At 36.5% G+C, this 20203-nt stretch overlaps 1 protein-coding gene across 5 annotated transcripts in view; it reads right to left on the minus strand.

Moving 5' to 3' along the window:
* The window catches only part of ZNF638 (zinc finger protein 638), a 97096-nt gene that overhangs the window by 37172 nt on the left and 39721 nt on the right, over window positions 1-20203 (minus strand). For all 5 annotated transcript variants that reach the window (XM_036872333.1, XM_036872334.1, XM_036872337.1 and 2 more), the window contains 4 exons: window positions 9726-9784; window positions 9445-9497; window positions 1977-2027; window positions 22-93 (listed from right to left, as the gene is read on the minus strand). In XM_036872333.1, coding sequence (XP_036728228.1) covers window positions 22-93; window positions 1977-2027; window positions 9445-9497; window positions 9726-9784 — 235 coding nt within the window. The remainder of the gene's footprint in view (window positions 1-21; window positions 94-1976; window positions 2028-9444; window positions 9498-9725; window positions 9785-20203) is intronic.

Below are 20203 nucleotides of genomic sequence, written 5' to 3' on the forward strand. Positions count from 1 at the left end.
TCTCTTTTCCAACAGTCTTACCTGTTTTGATTGAAGCTTTATTACCTTTAGCAGCTACTGTTACCACAGATTTTACAGAACCCGCTGATTTCCCTAAATCACAAAAGCTTAGTCAAAACTGATTTATTTAACTAGTATCAACAATTCCCAAAGAACCTCACAAAGAATATAAGAGCAACAAACTATATTTTATTCAAAACATAAAATGCTATCATCTTTAGGGACACAGGTCATTTGCTAAATTAGAAATGATAATTTCTTTAGGAAGAAAAATATCACTGAAATAAGAATTCACCTCCCCTTTGGGGTACTTAAAAACAGCGTTCAGGCAAGTTACACAGATCTCTAAATGTGTGAATCAACTTAGTAATTAGAAGCAAAATTACTAACTTCAAGGATATAAACACAATCCCACGATGACTTTAATGGCTCCAAAAGCAGTTACATTGAGGACCTCCCAGCTCATGCTTCCTTGGCTCCCAGTTGATTAAAAAGCACTTAAGAATACCTACATCATGGTCAGGCCACATAAAGACTATTTTGACTCATTCCTAATGGGCCCTATCTGAGCAGGATTATTTAAACTGTTCTGACCCTTCTTTGTACATATGTATACTACTGTTGCTTATATTCCAAAATGATGTTGTTTATAAAGACTGTGATCATCTAAGTGTCACTAAAAAGATTACCAGAGTCAAAAACTTTTTCATTCAGAGAGCAACAGGAGGTTTAGCTCTGAAAATCAGGATGCTCAACGAGCAAGGTAGTATAAGGAAAAAGCCCAGGATCACAAGTCAGTGAATTCAAGTTGAATTCCAAGTCAAGGTGTGAAGTCTGGGGGAATTTACTGATTTCTGTGCATGTTTCCCCATTTATAAACCAGGGTGGTAACTGCCTTAACTACCTAACAGGACCTTTTGTGAGAATATGATCATGCTTTTGAAGTTATTAAACAAACAAAAAGAATTACTGACATCTGCAAAATTTAATCAGAATAGTTTACAAATCCACCCTTTATATCCAAAGACAGACCTTAATTTTTGCTCAAAAAGAGAAATACCAATCTTTATAGATTGTCACTCAACCAGTCATTTCTTAGTCATTCCCGTTTTGTCACACTGCAGTAACCTTAGCCCCAGTGAGCTCTTAAGGTGTTTCTTTCACTATCCTATGTTACTACCACAAGTTGATTCACTTTACTACTTCTAGTTGGGTACCAGAACTTAAGGAAAAACTATCTAGAATTAATTTCCAACACTCAAGGGGGAAGCTACTGGTTTTAGCACCCACTCCCCCAGATTTCCACCAATGACTCCTATAAACTTACTATTAAAGTAGTATCAAACTGTTTGCTAAGTAAGTGCATCTTCAAAACATGTTTTCTAGCCACACCTGACTCCCTCAGATTACTGCTTCTAAGAAACTACTATATGACAATTATGGATCTGCCACTAACAGTGGTTCAAGACCGCTTCCTTTCCTTCCTACCATTATAAAGACAATTAATACATTGATCTCTATCCTCTTAAAAAGATGACTCTGAATTAACCAGCATTTAGCAGAAATGGGAGAAAAACAGAAATGGGGAAAATGCTAGGGGAAGGAGAAAAAAATTAATAATTACTTTAAAATCCACTATAGCCCATAAAAAATGCAAAGAGAACATAATTTGCTGTAAGTTTGTTTATAAAAGAAAGTAAACAGAGAAGACCTCAATAAAAGAGAAAGGCGGAAATATCACCAATATTCATCATGAGAAACAGTTTGCCAGTTAAATTATTTTATTTTGATAATCACTGCAAGGAAAGAGCACTATCTACTAAACCTGCTTTCTCAAAACTTCTAGATGACTATAAATTTCACAGATTGGTATATACTCAGCACACACTGTGTCACATGAGATCCAAGACTACTGATAAAAACTGCTTAAATAATTTAAAGTTAACATGTCTAGGATCTTAATATAGAAAACATACCTGAAGATTTATTTATTTTGGCTGCAGATGTCTTGGTTTGTCCAGGTTTGGCTAAAATAACAAGAAAAATATATCAGTAACACATTAAAAAAACATCACTTAGATTTAGGAAAGAGCTAACTTAGCATAATTTTGGTAAAAACACTGCAAGAAACATCCTTATACTCATCTTTGTATGCCCATGGAACTATAACTATAGGCAAATTCTTAGCCATGGACTTGTTGAGACAAAGGGATAGATTTAAATTTTAACAAACATGAAATTGTCCTCCAGAAAGGTTATACCAATTAATATTGCCATCAATAGTATACAAGAGTGGGGCTTTCCATTTCCACACAAACACAGTATGTAAAAGAAGTTATTAATCACTCCAATCTGAGCTAGAAACTAGTATGATTTAATCTTTGTTTCGTAAATTTTAAGTAAAGCTGTGTCAATTTTCATATGTGTAATTTATCTCTATTTTTTTGTGATCTGTCTAGTCTTAATATTTGCCAATTTATCTTTTGGGTTTTGAGGATTTTATTAGAGTTCTTTATACATTAAAATTAACCTGTATCATATAGGTAACAACTTTTTAAAAAGTTATGAGAAATACTTATACAAAAACATTTTCATGTAATCAGTGTCTTCCTGATACGGGAGGACTTTCTCATTCTGAAATTAAAAACAAACCAAAAAACCCTCCACATTTTCTTTCAATACTTTTAACTGCTGTCTATGTATCATGTTAAATCTCTGATCCAGTTGTAATTTATTTGTTTATTTATTTAATTAATTTATTTGGTTGCGTTGGGTCTTCGCTGCTGTGCGCGGGCTTTCTCTAGTTGTGGCGAGCGGGGGCTACTCTTCGTTGAGGTGCGCAGTCTTCTCATTACGGTGGCTTCTCTTGTTGTGGAGCACAGGCTCTAAGCGTGCGGGCTTCAGTAGTTGTGGCACGCGGGCTGCAGAGCACAGGCTCAGCAGTTGTGGCACACGGGCTTAGTTGCTCCGCGGCAATGTGGGATCTTCCCAGAGCAGGGCTCGAACTCGTGTCCCCTGCACTGGCAGGCGGATTCTTAACCACTGCGCCACCAGGGAAGTCCCTGTAATTTATTTTGATACTATAAACTATATACTTCACAAAGAGGCTAGTCAATTTAATGAATAATTGATCTTTTCCCTGCTAATCTGAAATATTACCATAATGATTTACTGATATTCCATATGTTTGGGGGAGTATCCGTGGAATCTATTCTGTCCTACTGATCTTTTGTCTATTTATGCAACTAGATGAAACTATATAAATCTTTTAACTTTGTAATGTATTTTAATATCTGTTAGTGCTGGTCTGTCCTAATTACTCTTCCTTTGCAGAATTTTCTTGTCTATTCTATGTATAAACTTTATTATCAGCTTATATAGATTCAAAAAATCTTTACTGGTATTAGGTTCCTAATATTTATCTTTTAATATAAGAAGAAAAGGCATATTATAATGGTGAGAGGCTTTCTATCCAAAAATGAGCTGTTTTCTCATTTAAGCCTTATTTTATGCCTCTTAGTATTTAAAAGTTTTCTTTTCATAGCTTCTACCTTTTTTATTATTATAAATGGAATATTTTATTAATATATTAATATTAGTATATTAATATTTTATTAGTATATTAGTATGAATGGTTCTTTATGTAATAAAGCAATTAAAACTTTATAGTAATTTAGAGAATTAGGATGGCTAATTATTTAATAGCATTTCAATAGATTCTATTGGGTTTTCCATCATACATATTTGCAAACAATAATGTTTTATCATACTTTCCAATTTTTATGCCTCTTGACTTGTAGTGCACCGGCTAATGGCTATTAGTTTTAGAACAATATTTATTTTAACTCATAGAAGTGATGATGAGTATCCCTTGTTTTGGTCCTAACTTTAATGGGAATGCTTCCACTGTTTAACTCTTAAGCATATGCTGGCTTTTGACTTGATATATGTGTATTTGTTATGTATATAAATAAATAAAGTATATATACACAAACACACTATCATATTAAGGAAGTAGTCACCTACTTTAAGAATTTCTCAGCATTTATCTCCCTCTATTTAATATAGTAAATGGAATTGACAGATTTCCTAATTTTGAACCATCTTTATACTTCTGACATGACCCCCCTCCCCCTCTTGGGCATACTATGTTATTCATTTAAGGTACTTCCAGACACTAAAATTTTACTTTAAAACTTTACATCAAATATTCAGAAGTGAAATTGTTCTATAATTCTAGTTTACTATGATAGCTTTATCAACATTTTAAAACATTTCTCTAACTTTTAATTTTGAGATTACTGTATATACACATGGAGTTGTAAGAAATAATAGGGAGAGATCCCATATACCCTTCAAGGAGTTTCCTCTAATGGTAATATTTTGCATAACTAAGTACTATATCATAAACAGGAAACTGACATTGATAAAATTTACAAACATTCCAATTTCCCCAGATTGCATGCACGTAATGTATATTTAGTTCTATGAAATTTTATCACATACGTGTAGATTACTGTGACCATCAGTCAAGACAAAGAGCAGTTCCACCACAAGGATCTTTCCGACTACCCATTATAGAAAGAGCCATCTCCTCCCTCCCCCAGAATCCCTGACAACCACTAATCTGTTCTCTATCTCTTTAATTTTATCATTTCAGGAATGTTATGTAAATAGAAGCTTACAATACATAATTTTTTTAGATTGAGTTTTTTAAATCAGCACAATTCCTCTGTAATCCATCTAAGTTGTTGTATGTATCAATAATTCATTCCTTTTTATTGCTAAGTGGTAGGTATTCCACGCTACAGACATAACACGGTTTGTTTAGCCATTCACCTACTGAAGGACATTAGGGTTGTTCCCAGCTTTTGGCTATTAATACAGAGGCTATAAATATTTGTGTACTGGTTTTCTGTGAAATGTAGTTCACTTGCCTGAGATAAATGCCCAAGAGCGTAACTGCTGGGTCCTATGGTGAGCACATGTTTAGTTTTGTTAAAAAGCTACAATACTTTTTTCAAGAATGGCCATACTATTTTACATTCCCACCAGCAATGTACAAGCTTCTCCACATCTTCAATAGCATTTGGTATTACTATTTTCTTATTTTAGCCATTGTGCTAAGTGTGTAGCGTCTTTGTCAGCATTCGATGTTGGTATTAGCCTGTTTTTTCCTTCCTGTTTCCCCTCCCTCCATACTCCCTTTTAAAGAATGTTTTCCTTTCCTCTGCATGCTATGGAATAGTTGAAATCAGAACTAGAGTTATTACTTCCTTTAAGGTTTGCTGGAATTCACATGTGGGAACTATTTGGGCAGAGTGCTTTTATTGGGGAAATAACTGACTGAAACAAAAAAAGTCATTTTCATCTGGGAATTGAAAAGATAAAAAGACATGCACTTAAAAAAAAAAAAACGAAAACCAATAAAATCTTACAGAAGAAAAAAATCATTAAATCAAGAATGACAAATCAGAAAATTCTGGTCCACTATGTGTTTTTCCATGGGTTCAGTTATTTTTTTTTATTGAAGTATAGCTGATTTACAATGTTGTGTTAATTACCACTATATAGCAAAGTGACTCAGTTATACAAATATATACATTCTTTTTCATATTCTTTTCCATTATGGTTTATCACAGGATACTGAATACAGTTTCCTGTGCCATACAGTAGGACCTTGTTGTTTATCCATTCTATGTATACCAGTTTGCATCTGCTAATTCCAAACTCCCAATCCATCCCTCTCCTGACTCCCTCCCCCTTGGCAACCACATATTCCCTATGTCCGTGATTCTGTTTCTCTTTCATAAATAGGTTCATTTGTGTCATATTTTTGACTCCACATAAGTGATATCATATGGTATTTATTTTTCTCTTCCTGACTTACTTCACTTAGTATGATAATCTCTAGTTGCCTTCCATGGGTTCAGTTATAACACTAATACAAATGTGATTTGAGTATCCCTATACTCTTCCTCCAGCAAATATTTATTCATTAACCCTTACACCACATTAGATATTAAGGTACAGAAAAATAAAACTACAAATATTCCCTTACCCAGCCAAGTGAAAGAGACAGACTTATTAACAACCTATTAATACCAAGTGATTTAATGTACACAATACAGTATTTCTAGGAGGGAGTTGGGAGCATTCAACTGCCTAAGAGTCAGGGAAGGTATCACAAAGAAGCTTCATCTGAGATGGACCTTAAAAGATAAATTAGAATTTGCCCCACCTCGACCCTCCAAAAGGAGTCTTAATTGACTTTGTATTTTCAATACCTTGCACGAGGCCTGGCACCTACTAAATAGCTACTTCATAAGTGCTTACTAAGTGAAGTTAACTGGAATTTAGACAATGATTCCACACAAATGGATAGCATAAAGACACAAGAAATGAAATAGCACAGCTGGAAAATAAACTGTTCTGAGTAGCTTAAACATAATATACAGTTGCGTGACAAGCGATTGAAAAAGTCATCTGGGCCAAAGGGGAAGGGGTCGTTATGAAGAATTTGGGCTTTCCCCTGTGGGTCACTAGGAGTGGAATGATCAGATCTGCTTTAAAGTGACCTCAGGGCAAGAGTGTTAATACCGGAGCAGAGTAGAATAAAAATCGCCAGTCGGGAGGCTATCTTCAAAAATTCAAATGTGAGTCTAAACTAAAACATTTACAGCTGTGATGGAGTAAAGGTGAGATAATTTGAGGTATATTCAAGAGAGAACTAATTTGAATCAGCCACCTATTGGAGGAGAAGAGGAACGATGTTATTTAAGTTTGAACTGGGTGGGACAAAAAAGAAGACAAGACAGGGTAAAGGATTACTAACAGATTCCTACACTGGATAACTAGTGGTGTTGTTAGATAATACAAGAAAATGAGGCATAAACTTGAGGGGGCAGAAGAGGTTTATGTATGTATGGGAGATGTCATTGGTCCTTAAAGATATGGAAAGGAAAGAAATCAACCAGCAAGAAAAGTAGGACATGAGAAGAGGAACAGACATTTAGGGAAACAATGAAGGGAAGATAAAAGAAGAGCAATCAAAGGAGATATAGAACAAGTTTTCATTCTCAGAGAGGTACTTTAGTATAGGTGAAAAGCTTGGGAAACATACAGTTTTGGGTTTGAATCCTAACTCTTCCATGTGACCTTGAGTAAGTCATCTAACCTCTCTGAATCTGTTTCCTCATCTATCAAACGAGAACAGTATGAACTATACTCATAGGGTGGTCTGAAATATTAAGTGAGATAACAAATTGCCTACTATAAATAGTGTAACCACAGCAGGTTTCTTTCCCTTGTTTTCTGTCTTCTGGCACAAGTTAAACTATAAGCTACTTAGAAATAACTCTGATGTATCCTAACCACTTTATAAAGCGCCTCTAATTATGGGTATATAGCCGAGTGCTCAGTAAGTAAGTAATTAGCACTGGGTAAAAGTTCTAAAGTTTCCCTTTCTGATAAAATTAGGCTTTTGCTCCCTCCCTGTACTTTCCTACATCCTTTTTGATTTGTGCTTATAACCAAAGTTCTCTTTAAAACTACCCTGACTTCCTATCCCTCTTCAATCTGACATTGCTGATCTCAAAAAGCTATGTTATCTTTCTCACCTGACACTTTCTCAGCCTTGGGCTCCTCTCTTTCTTTCTACATTTATATTCGAAGGGAGGAAGTACTTAACTTGAAGCACTTCTCCCCCTACGCATTACTTTTATTATGTTAGGGCCATTCCCAAATTTCAGACCTTAAACTTAACAAAAAATTTTCCTAAGTATCCCACTTTCAATGCCATGTGATTGACTAAATGATACCTCCAATAGATATTCCTTGATACCTGATATTCAGCAATGTTCTCCCCCAGTTCAAAGAAATCACTGCAGCTAAATTTTATTATAATCAACATGACCACATTCGTCTAGAAAACTCCATCCTCCCTGAAACCTTGAAAATTTTAAATTATTTTTTATATTTTTTCCACTAAAAAATTCTATATAATAAAAATTCAGATTTTAGCATCCCAGATCATTTAAATTAACCTTTTAATATCAGGTCCTAATTACCTGAAAGTGAATCCCAAATGTTTTCTCAATAGGCTTTTTCAATCACTCCATGTATCCAATCTACATGAGAATCCTAAACAACTAGTGGTTCTTTATTCTCTAAGGAAATTTCCCAGAGTTTGTACCAATTATTACTAGGTCTTACACAGAAAAAATGGGGTGCACTTATCCAAGCTTTGGAAACAGTGGGTTAAACAAAGTTAAATAAGTTTCTTTCCTGCAGGATTTCATAAAGTGAATGTGTTTGTGGATTATTTTTTAAAGGAAAAAAAAAGGTATAATACATATCCTGAACTTTACCTGATCCAAAACATGTTCTATGAATAAGTCTTTCACGCAACACATTTTGAGAAATGCCGTTAATGGGGTCAAATTAAAAACACCCCAGCACTACTCTTCAAGGCCTTTCTGTTACCTTTTTTATGTTATCTCCCTAACTGAAGTAATCTTCTGCCTCTAAATATTATCCGTTTACACGTTCACATTTAAAACTTTAGTAAAAATTTATTGCCTTCCAGAAGCCACTCATAGTCACCTCCACTAACTTCCAATAACTTCAGGACACTATCCAACTAAACATTATGGAAAATTGAGATATGCTACACAATCCAATTTTCCAGTCACTTGAATATTAGCTCTAATACCAAAAACTCTTTATCTATTCTGAATATAAATCCATAAACTACTACCTTTCGAAAAGATAACATACGAAACACAATTTAAGTTTCCTAATATATTGTTTATTTCAGCCTTTCTGTCTTGTCCTTCACTATCACACTGTTTACTAGATTCAAGAGTGTATGTTTTGGCAATAACTTTTTTCTCTTGACATTTCCAATCCTAAATGGACTGAGAAAAAAATAAATAAACTGGGTTTAAAATTGTATGCAAAATTCATTTAGCTAGATTCATAATAAAGACCTGAAGTATTTGCCTGTGTCTAAAGAATTAACACATGAGTGTAATATCACCTATTTCTGTTTAGTCTTTTTTGTTTACTTTTTGGTCCTTAGCAGACTTTCAAAATCAAAGAGGACCACACAAGCAATCTTAACATACCTTTATGTTTTGTCTTGTCAGTTTACTGGGAGAGAATGGAGACAGATACTGCGAAATTAACCTAAATAGCTGTTAACTATGTAACTACGATAGGTATTTTGCATACATTATCTCATTGAGTCCTTATATTTATTCCACAAGAGATTTCATAATTAAACTGCTTAATATTAACCATTAGCTTAATACAGGGGCCAGTGTGGGTCCCCCTTCTCCTAAAGCACAATGAATAATGTTTTCCTAGCATCATCTTACAAGAAGTTTCTAGTCATCTGACAGAACATACTCATTTGGAGGAGTACTGAAAGTAACAACTTACTAGCAGAAGCTGAAGTCACAGTTTCAACAGCCTTGGAAGCGTCTGTCTCTTTTCTATTAAAAGGAGAAAAAAATTTAGCAAACAATAAAATTCTAACTTCTAAAACTTCTAAAGATGCAAAGCTTAAAATTAAAAAAGTTTAAAATAATTCAGTTTGAATGATGTCCCATTTAAACTGAAGTCAGGATGATAAAATATATTAAAAATGTCATTGTAAAAATTAAAAAATTTTAATTCATATGCGTAGTCATTCTCACATTGGAGATGATGGAATTACTTACTTTAAAGTAGATGCAGATGTTTTCTTTGAATCTGATATCTTTTTCTTCACCTCTTTGTTCTATGAAAGAAAAATATTTTGAAAAATTTAGTTTCTTCCCCAATTATAAAAAGCCATTTAGAAAATACACAAAAGCATAAGAACACACACACACGTACATAAATCTAAAATATTCCTACCCTAAAGTATAAATGCTAATCACCATTTTCTATTTATAGATAGAAATTCTTCAATTTGTGATCATACAGTGTAATTTTACATCCTGCCTTTTATCACTTATCTACATTTTCTTATCACTACCTTTCAAAAACATTATTTCAAATAGTGCTATAATATTTCTGATGTCTAACTGCTATCACTCTGGTCCAATCTACGACCATCTTTTCCTTTAATTACTATAACAGACTCATAATGGTCCCTGCTTCTGTCTTTGCCTTTTCACCCACCCTCACTCCATATTAAACACAGAACCAGGTTGATCTTGCCATTCCTAAACTTAAAACCTTTCATCACACTCAGAGAAAAAGCTAATACTTAAGCGTTTACACCACACATTCCATGCACTCTCTACCCCCAAACTACCATACTTCTCCCTATCCTTCTCTACTTCCAATCCTAAGCATCCTTTATACTTCTCAAACAAAACAAACTACATAGGCATGGACCTGAGAAGCCTTTCGCAGTTGCTGTTCCTTCTCTCTGGAATGCTCTCAATCCAAGGAACAGTTTGCTCCTTCACCTCCTTTAGGTGTCTGTTCAAATATCACCTATTCAATGAGACCTTCTATAACTACCTTATTGAAAGTTGCACGGCTCCTCATTCCCCAAAAAGAGCACTTCTATTTCCCTTTTCTGTTACTTTCCTCCACAGCACTCATTGTTAATAGACATAGTATATATATATATGTTTAATTTCCTTGTGGTCTTTCTCCTCTTCACTATCACTGGTGCCTAAAATCATGCTTGGCAATTAGTGAACATTCAATAAATGTGTTAAACTGATCTGAACTTAACAATAATTGTTGTCATGTTATTTTATGTTTCTGTTCTTTTGGGGCATCCTTGCCATTTCCTTTTGTTCTATATGGGATTTTATCCCAAACATCTTCCTCACCCCAATGGTTCAGAAGATAATCATCCTCCTACTTTTATTCTACTAATAGGTATCTTTAGTTTTAAAAGAAATGTGAAACCACTGATTTCTTCTGTATAAATTTAAAAGCCCTTACAACTTGGCTTACATGCCACTTTAAAAAAATTTTTTATGTATTTATTTATTTATTTTAGGTTGCGTGGGGTCTTTGTTGCTCCGCGCGGGCCTTCTCTAGTTGTGGCGAGCAGGGGCTACTCTTTGTTGCGGTGTGCAGACTTCTCATTGCAGTGGCTTCTTTTGTTGTGAAGCACAGACTCTAGGTGTGCAGGCTTCAGTAGTTGTGGCTTGCGGGCTCTAGAGCGCAGGCTCAGTAGTTGTGGCGCACGGGCTTAGTTGCTCCACAGCATGTGGGATCTTCCTGGACCAGGGCTTGAACCCGTGTCCCCTGCGTTGGCAGGCGGATTCTTAACCACTGCACCATCAGGGAAGTCCCCATGCCCATTTCTGATGACATATTTTAGACCAAAATTATTATTGTTTTTAATTTTAAGTAATTTTTTTTTTTTACAATTTATGTTATTTTATAAAGATACAAACGACTATTTGGATCTTATTCTATGCTTAAATGGTTTCATTACTCATCACCAATCATTTTATATTAATTTCTCCATTTCTTAAGTTGTTCATTTTGATAGTAATATTTTCAGAAAGATAGACAGATGAAATGTTCTTTGAGCCCATACATGTCTGAGAATACCATCCTAGCATACAACTTGGGATTTGACTTGAAATGCATGTACTGCATTACAATCAATCCTTTTTTCCACTCAATCTTGAGAATGTGTTGCTTGGCTATCTAAGGCTAGTCTACTTTTTACGTTTATACTGTTTCTGCCTGGATCACTATAGCTTGCACCTTTATAACTATGAAAATTAACATCTTCACCAGTTTTTAAGTGATGTTCTCTTTCTGGAATTCCAGTTATATGCAGATTGGGTCTCCTAGATGTATCCACCATGCCTTTCCTCTTAATCATTTTAGACTTTTTAACCTTCCCTAATAGACAGTAAGTTCTAAGAAGAATGGAAGCACATCTGCCTCGTTCATCAGTGCATCTTCTGCATGTACCATACTGCCAGACACATAACAGATGTTAAAGAAATAGTTTCTGAATTAAAATAAAACTAAAAACTAAATAAATAAATAAATAAATATAAATAAAATAAAACTAAACTCTCTTCTGAATTGCTTGTATCTCTGCAGTTTTATCTCTTTGTTATTCATCAGATTTTCCATAACACTCAAACCACTGTTCACTGCTTCCCAGCACTGCTTTTGTTTCCATTCAGTCTTCTTAAATCTAAGCTGGCTGCTTGCTCTAGGTTTTAGATGTAATGTCCCCATGAATCTTGCTGAAAACAGTAAATTAAAAATTTTTAAGTCTTGTTTGTCTTGTGTTTGCAAAGGGTTGACCTGCAGCACTATTTTACAATTACAAGGGTTCTGTTTGTTGGAAAGTCTGATTCTACTTTTTTATCAAGGGCTCCTGTTCCTTTAAGGAAAATTTTGAGTATCAACATGTGTCCATTTCTCTGGAAAAGAAGAATGCTTGCTTTCAGGAGATTGGTTAAGAATCACTGTTAAGGATTGAGGTCTATGCTGGCTTATGATTAAAGACAAGGTTACTGAGTTTGGCAGAGTTGTCCAGACCCATATTTTAATCTTTCAGGCTTAAATACAGGGATGTAGAAAATTTTAACCTTTTCTCTAACATTTCATTATTGACTCCAAGAAGTAGCAAAATGAAGAGAATGTTCTATGAATCACAGCCAGAGTCCAAGGCTATCCTAACATGAAATATCAAACGTGGGCAGAAAAGTTTCGTTGTAGTTTTGACTATTCATGCCAAAATTAAGATGTGGATCAAGAAACCTTTAGGGCTGCCCTTTCTTTTCTAGTTTGAGTTTCAAGCCTATTTTGGGCTTGCTCTATTAGGAAAACTTAATGTCTTCCCCTGTGATAACAGGCCAGAAAGACTGTCCCATATACTTCTAATCTGAAGAAGCCATAACCAGAGTTCTGTTAGGGATCCCCTCTGGTCAGTCACAGCTGAGAAGTCAGGAGTTAGCGTTCTAAGGCTTCATTTCAGCACCATCCAAACCATATTTAATTGAAGAACATCAACGTTTTTGACAGGTAGATGGCATGTTTTCTAGTTTCTAGTGCTGATACTTAGCCCATTCATGACTATGAAAATCAAAACAGTAAAATATGGAGACTTCCCTGGTGGTGCAGTGGTTAAGAATCCGCCTGCCAATGCAGGGGACACCGGTTTGAGCCCTCTTTGGGGAAGATCCCACATGCTGCAGAGCAAGTAAGCCTGTGCACCACAACTACCGAGCCTGTGCTCTACAGCCCGCGAGCCACAACTACTGAGCCCGCAAGCCACAACTACTGAAGCCTGCACGCCTAGAGCCCATACTCTGCAACAAAGAGAAGCCACTGCAATGAGAAATCCACGCACTGTGACTAAGAGTAGCCCCTGCTCTCCACAACTAGAGAAAGCACATGCACAGCAACAAAGACCCAAAGCAGCCAAAAATAAATAAATAAATAAATATGATTGGGCTATCTGACTTACACTGCTGCCTTACCAAACTTATCAATAAGTCATCCAAGAGAATTTTTTAAATACTGTTTGAAATACTCTAATACCCTAAATGTATCCTTAGTCACCCATTTTCCCAGATTAAACGTTTTAGAATTAAAGAAGACTGATCTCCTCAGTTCTCCAAATTTAATGATCAGCCAGTCTTGCTTGAGAGTCACTGGTATAAGCTACTTCTCCTTTCTATTCTCAAGGTTACTAATCTACCCCAAACGGTTACTATTATTATAATAGTCTGATTGGCTAGATGAGCACTCTAACTGGATCAGTGATCTTTTCTCTTCTTTCCTTTTATCAATTTGCTAAGCTTTCTTTGCCTTCAGAGTCATTTGCCCAACTAATTCATTCTGCAGATCACGTCCTGATGAATCTTTCTAATCCATCCATTTCATTATGTCATAGCACTGCTGAAAACCTTGAGTAACATTTAACTGTCTACAGGATAAAGTTTAAATGTTTAAATTATGCATTCAATTCTTGATTCCCCTTATTCTCCTCTGCAACTAGACATGGCCATGTGTCACAGTGCTGGTAAATCAAATGTAGGTTAAAGTTGCTGGGGAACTCGTTCTTCCTGGAGGGGTTGGGGGGGGGATAAAAATCCATTCTGCTCTTGATTTTTATTCCTTTCTTTCTGCTTGGAAGACAGAAACAATACCAGAAGGTACAGCAACCATCTTACAAACAAGAATGAAAGGTACACGCTAACGATAGTGGAGGAGAAAACCAAAAAGGCTGGGTTCCTGAAGACAGTATGGAGCTGCTGCACCAGCCATGGACTGCCTGCCTGCAGATTTCCTGTTATGAGATAAATAAACCTCGTATTTGTTTAATAAAACACTGGTGAACTTTTCTGTTAATTGAAAACGAAAGAAATTCTAAGTTGGTAATAACTAGGGTCACCATGTAATTCATTATTCAAATCAGGACAATGGGACAATGGAATGAGTATGTATATAGCAGGTGTTAGTAAACTAGGACAATGGGTTACTCTAGTAGTAACTAACCAGAAAACATAAGAGAAAAAAAATAAATAAAAACTCTTTTCTCTAATAGCAATTGAAATAATATTTATAATGTATACAAGTAAATATAAATAAAAGTTAAATTTAACACTTCCTCCAAAATGTACGCTATGGAAACATTACAAAAGAATGTTATGGAAAACAGTGTGGGACTTCCCTTGTGGTGCAGTGGTTAAGAACTCACCTGCCAATGCAGGGGACACAGGTTCGAGCCCTGATCCAGGAAGATCCCACATGCCGTGGAGCAAGTAAGCCCGTGCACCACAACTACCGAGCCTGCCCTCTAGAACCCACGAGCCACAACTACTGAGCCCTCGTGCCACAGCTACTGAAGACCACGCACATAGAGCCCATGCTCTGCAACAAGAGAAGCCAATGCAAGGAGAAGCCCGCGCACCACAACGAAGAGTAGCCACTGCTCGCCACAACTAGAGAAAGCCCGTGCACAGCAATGAAGACCCAACGCAGCCAAAAATAAATAAATAAATTTATTTTAAAAACATGTAAAACTTGCTGAGGGACACTAAATGAAACCTAAATAAATGGAGAGATAAACCACGTTTTTGACAGAAAGATTTAGTATTGTAAAGACATCAATACAAATTCAATGTAGTATCAATTAAACTCTCAATAAGATTGTTCAGAGAACTTAAACTAATTCTAAAACAAATATTGAGGAGTAAATGTTTAAGATTAACCAAAATAAATTTAAATCAAGAACAAAGAAAAAGGATTCTATTAGAAAACTAGGCAAATACTGTAAAGTTATAGTTGTTATAATAATTGAAACCATACAGTATTTGTACAAAAATAAACAGACTGAAACAGATCTGTGTGTATAGGATAATTTATACACATAGACAGCTTTCCAAATCAATGAGGAAAGACAAATCAGGTATAAATGGTGTTCGGTTAATTGGTTACCCATTTTGGAAACAATATTGATACTATTCACACATTATACCACAAATCACAGATTTAAAAAATAACGAAAGCATATCTTTTTGGCACTGGTACAAAGGTCTTCTAAAACAAGATGAAAGAAGCAAAGCCATTAAGAGGAAAAAAGCAATAAACTTGAGTACACTGAAATTACTTAAAACTTTATATATGTATACATACAAGCAATAGTCTAAAAGAAAATACTTCTCCTGTGTAATACAAAGTTAGTGTCTAGGATAATGAACACCTTCAGATGAAATTTTTTTAAAAGACAAATAACCTAACAGAACAATGTGAGAAGATATACACAACAAGTAATAGAAATAGCTAGTAATTATATTAAAAGATGTTGAAGTTCAGTAATAATCAGGAAAATGCAACTTAAAACTAGATACCAGATGGGATCAAATTGTGGAGGAGTAAGACGTGGAATTCCCACAGGTGCATCAAAAATACATCTACATGTGGAACAGCTCTCACAGAACATCTACTGAACACTGACATAAGACCTCTGACTTCCAGAAGGGCAAGAAAATCCATGTAACTGGGTAGGGCAAACGAAAAAAGAAAAGAAAGAAAGGAAGAATCTGCCTGCCAATGCAGGAGACAAGGGTTCAAGCCCTGGTCCGGGAAGATCCCACATGCCGCGGAGCAACTAAGCCCGTGTGCCACAACTACTGAAGCCTGCGCGCCTAGAGCCCATGCTCTGCAACAAGAGAAGCCACCGCAATGAGAAGCCCGTGTACTGCAATGAAGAGTAGCCCCCGCTCGCCGCCACTAGAGAAAGCCCGCACGCAGCAACAAAGACCCAATGCAGCCACAAATAAATAAACAAATAAATAAATAAATAAATAAAAATTTAGAAAAGAAAGAAAGAAAGAAAGGAAATCAGGACAGGACCTGTGCCTCTGGGAGGGAGCTGTGAAAGAGAAAAGGTTTCCAAACACTGGGACGTCCCCTCGCTGGCGGGGAGATCAGCCAGGCCAGAGGGGAGGCTTCAGAGGAGAGCACAGCAACAGGTGTGTGGAGTGCAAAGTGGGGAGAGACCTGCACAGAGGCTCATGCCGACTGGCACTCCCCAGCCCGAGACACTTGTCTGCTCACCTGCTGGGATGGGTGGGGGCTAGGTACTGAGGCTTGGGCTTCAGAGGTCAGACTCTGGGGAGAGGACTGGGGTTGGCTGAGTGAAGACAGCCCTGAGGGGGCTACGGTGTAGTGCACCACAACTGAGGAAGTCCAGGAAGAAGCCTGGGCCCACCAGAGAGGCAAGGCACCACTGCTGTTGGGGGGTACATGAGGAGGAGGTTGGCCCACCATAGGAGCTTCTTTCTCTGTGCACTCGCAGGCGGCAGGACACTGCCTACACAAGCTCCAGGGGTGGGTGTGAGCCACTGCTGATGCCAAGGGCCCTGTGAGTGGGTGCAGGTCACTGCCCCCACCTTCCCAGGAGCCTGCACAGCCCACCACTGCCAAGGGTCCCACGATCGGGGTCAACTGCCCTGGGAGCGTGCACGGCCCGCCGTTGCTGCTGAGAGTCTCACGACCCAGTGCCAACCACTGCCCCTACCTCCCCAGGGGTGTGCAAACCACCACCGCCACTGTGGAGTGACCTACAACTGGGAGCAAACTGCTGTCCCTGCCTTCCTGGGAGCTTGCAGGAGCTGTGCACCTGCGCAACCCCTATCAAGGGGATAACAGCCAGCACATGCTAAGGAAAGAGACAGCAAGCATCCAAACCAAAAACAGCCCTCATGCCAAAAAAACATTAAATCCACACCAGCTACACAGGGACACTCCCACTTATAAATAGCTCTCCAAGACTACAATAGATAATTGTTCCCCCTAAACTCACAAACTAAGAGATACATAAGCAAAATGAAGAAGCAGAGGAAACACTCTCAGTTAAAAAACCAAGAAAATTCCCCTGAAGGAACCAACAATGAAACAGATCTCTTCAGTCTAATAGATACCAAGTTCAAAAAGGAGGTAATGAAAATATTGAAAGAGTTAAGAAAGGCTATTGACAGAAATGCCGATTACTGTGAAAAGGAATGAAACTATAAGGAGGAGCCAAGAAAAATTAGAAACTTCATTTGCCAAGACAAAAGCTGAGCTCAAGGCAATGAATAGCAGAATGAATAATGCAGAAGAAAGAATAAGTGACCTGGAAAAAAGACTAACAGAAATTACACAACCAAACAGCAGACAGAAAGCCAAATGAAAAAGAATGAAAGCAATATACGAGACCTATGGGATAACATAAAGTGGGTCAATCTACACACAGTAGGGATTCCAGAAGGAGAAGAAAGAGAAAGGGAACTGCAAATGTATTTGAAGAAATTATGGCTGAAAATTTCCCAAACTTAAAGAAGGAAACAGACATCCAGATACAGGAAACACAGAGGGTCCCAAACAATATGAACCCACAGAGACCTACTCCAAGCCATAATAAAAGTGGCAAAAGTTAAAGAGAGGATTATAAAGGCAGCAAGAGAAAAACAAAGAGTTCATTACAAGGGAACCCCCATAAGGCTATGAGCTGATTTCTCTCAGAAACACTGCAGGCCAGAAAGGAGTGGCAAAATATATTTGAAGTCTTGAAAGAGAAAAATCTGCAACCTAAAATACTCTACCCAGCAAGACTATCATTTAGAATAGGAGGAGAAATAAAGAATTTCTCAGACAAGCAAAAACTAAAAGAATACAGCAATACTAAGCCTATCCTAAAGGAATATTGAAAGGTCATCTCTAAATGGAAAAGAGGCAAGAAGAAATAGGAGGGAGGAAATCACAATTGGAAGGTAAATCACTTAAATTAGCCAGTATACAGATCAAAAAGTAAAAAACAAAACAAAACAAAAAAAACACCCTATTTGTGAAAGCAATGATAAACACAAGGAACAGCAAAAGGATAAACATGAAGATGTAAAAAGGGACATCAAAATCATAAAATGTGGGGAAGGAGAGTAAGAAAATGCAGATTTCTTTTCTTTTTTTTACAATGTGTTCGAGCCTATCTGACTATCAGTCTAAAGCAAGCAGACATAGGAGGGGGTTAACATACTTGAAAAACAGGGCAACCACAAATTAAAAACATAGATTCACAAAAACCTAAAAGAAGAGAACACAAGCATAAAATAAAAGGAAATCATCAAACCACAAAAGAAAAACAAAAGAAAAAGAAAGAAACAGAGTAGAAACAAAGAATCAACTGAAAAACACGGTTTGTAATGGCAATAAATACGTTGTATCAATAATTACCTTAAATGTCAGTGGACTGAATGCTCTGATCAAAAGACACAGAGTGGCAGACTGGACAAAAAAACAAAAGCCTACAATATGCTGCCTTCGGGAGACCCACCTTAGGGCAAAAGACACACATAGATTGAAAGTGAGGGTATGAAAAAAAATATTTCATGCAAATGGAAATGACAAGAAAGCGGGAATTGCGATACTCATATCAGACAAAATAGGCTTTAAAGCAAAGTCTAGAAAGAAAGATAAAGGACACTTATATAATGATAAAAGGATCAATACAGGAAGAGGATTTTACACTTATCAACATATATGGACCTAATACAGAAGCACCCAAATACATAAAACAAATACTAACAGACATAAAGGGAGAAATCAATGGGAATACAACAATACTAGGAGACTTTAACACCCACTCGCATCAATGGACAGATCTTCAAGACAGAGAATCAATAAGGCAACAAAGGCACTAAATGATACAATAGAACAGTTAGACTTAATTGATATTTTCAGGACACTACATCCAAAATAACCAGAATATATATTCCTTTCAAGTGCACATGGAACATTCTCTAGGATTGACCACATCCTAGGTCACAAAACTAACCTCAACGAATTTAAGAGTATGGAAATTATTTCAAGCATCTTCTCTGACCACAATGGCATGAAACTAGAAATCAACCACAGGAAAAGAAACGAGAAAAAAACTATTACGTGGAGACTAAATAACACTCTAGTAAAAAACCAATCAGTCAACAAGGAAATCAAAATGGAAATTAAAAAATGCCTTGAGACAAACAACAATGAAAACACAACCATACAAAATCTATGGGACACAGCAAAAGCAGTTCTTAGAGGGAACTTCATAGCGATACAGGCCTTCATCAAAAACAAGAAAAATCTGAAGTAAACAACCTAACCTACCACCTGACAGCATTAGAAAAAGAACAAGAAACAAAACCTAAAGTCAGCAGAAGGAAGGAAATAATAAAGATCAGGGAGTAAATAAATAAAATAGAGATTAAAAAAAAAATCAACAAAAAAAAAGAGCTGGTTCTCTGAAAGGGTAAACAAAATTGACAACCCTCTGGCCAGGCTGACCAAAAAGAGAAAAGCGAGAACCCAAATAAACAAAAAAAGGAGAAATCTCAACTGATACTGCATAAATACAAAAAACCATAAGAGAATACTATGAACAATTATATGCCAACACATTTGACAACCTAAGAAGAAATGGACAACTTTCTAGAAACATACAGCCCACCAAAACTGAATCAAGAAGAAACAGATAATTTGAACAGACAGATCACTAAAACTGAAATAGAATCTGTAACAAAAAAACTGCCTACAAACAAAAGTCCAGGACAAGATGGCTTCACAGGTGAATTCTACCAAACATGTAGGGAACTTACACCAGTTCTTCTCAAACTCTTCCAAAAGACTGAAGAGGAGGGAACACTCCCAAAGACATTCTAAGAAGCCACCATCACCCTGA

The sequence above is a fragment of the Balaenoptera musculus genome, chromosome 13 (assembly GCF_009873245.2).
Source record: "Balaenoptera musculus isolate JJ_BM4_2016_0621 chromosome 13, mBalMus1.pri.v3, whole genome shotgun sequence".
NCBI lineage: Eukaryota > Metazoa > Chordata > Mammalia > Artiodactyla > Balaenopteridae > Balaenoptera > Balaenoptera musculus.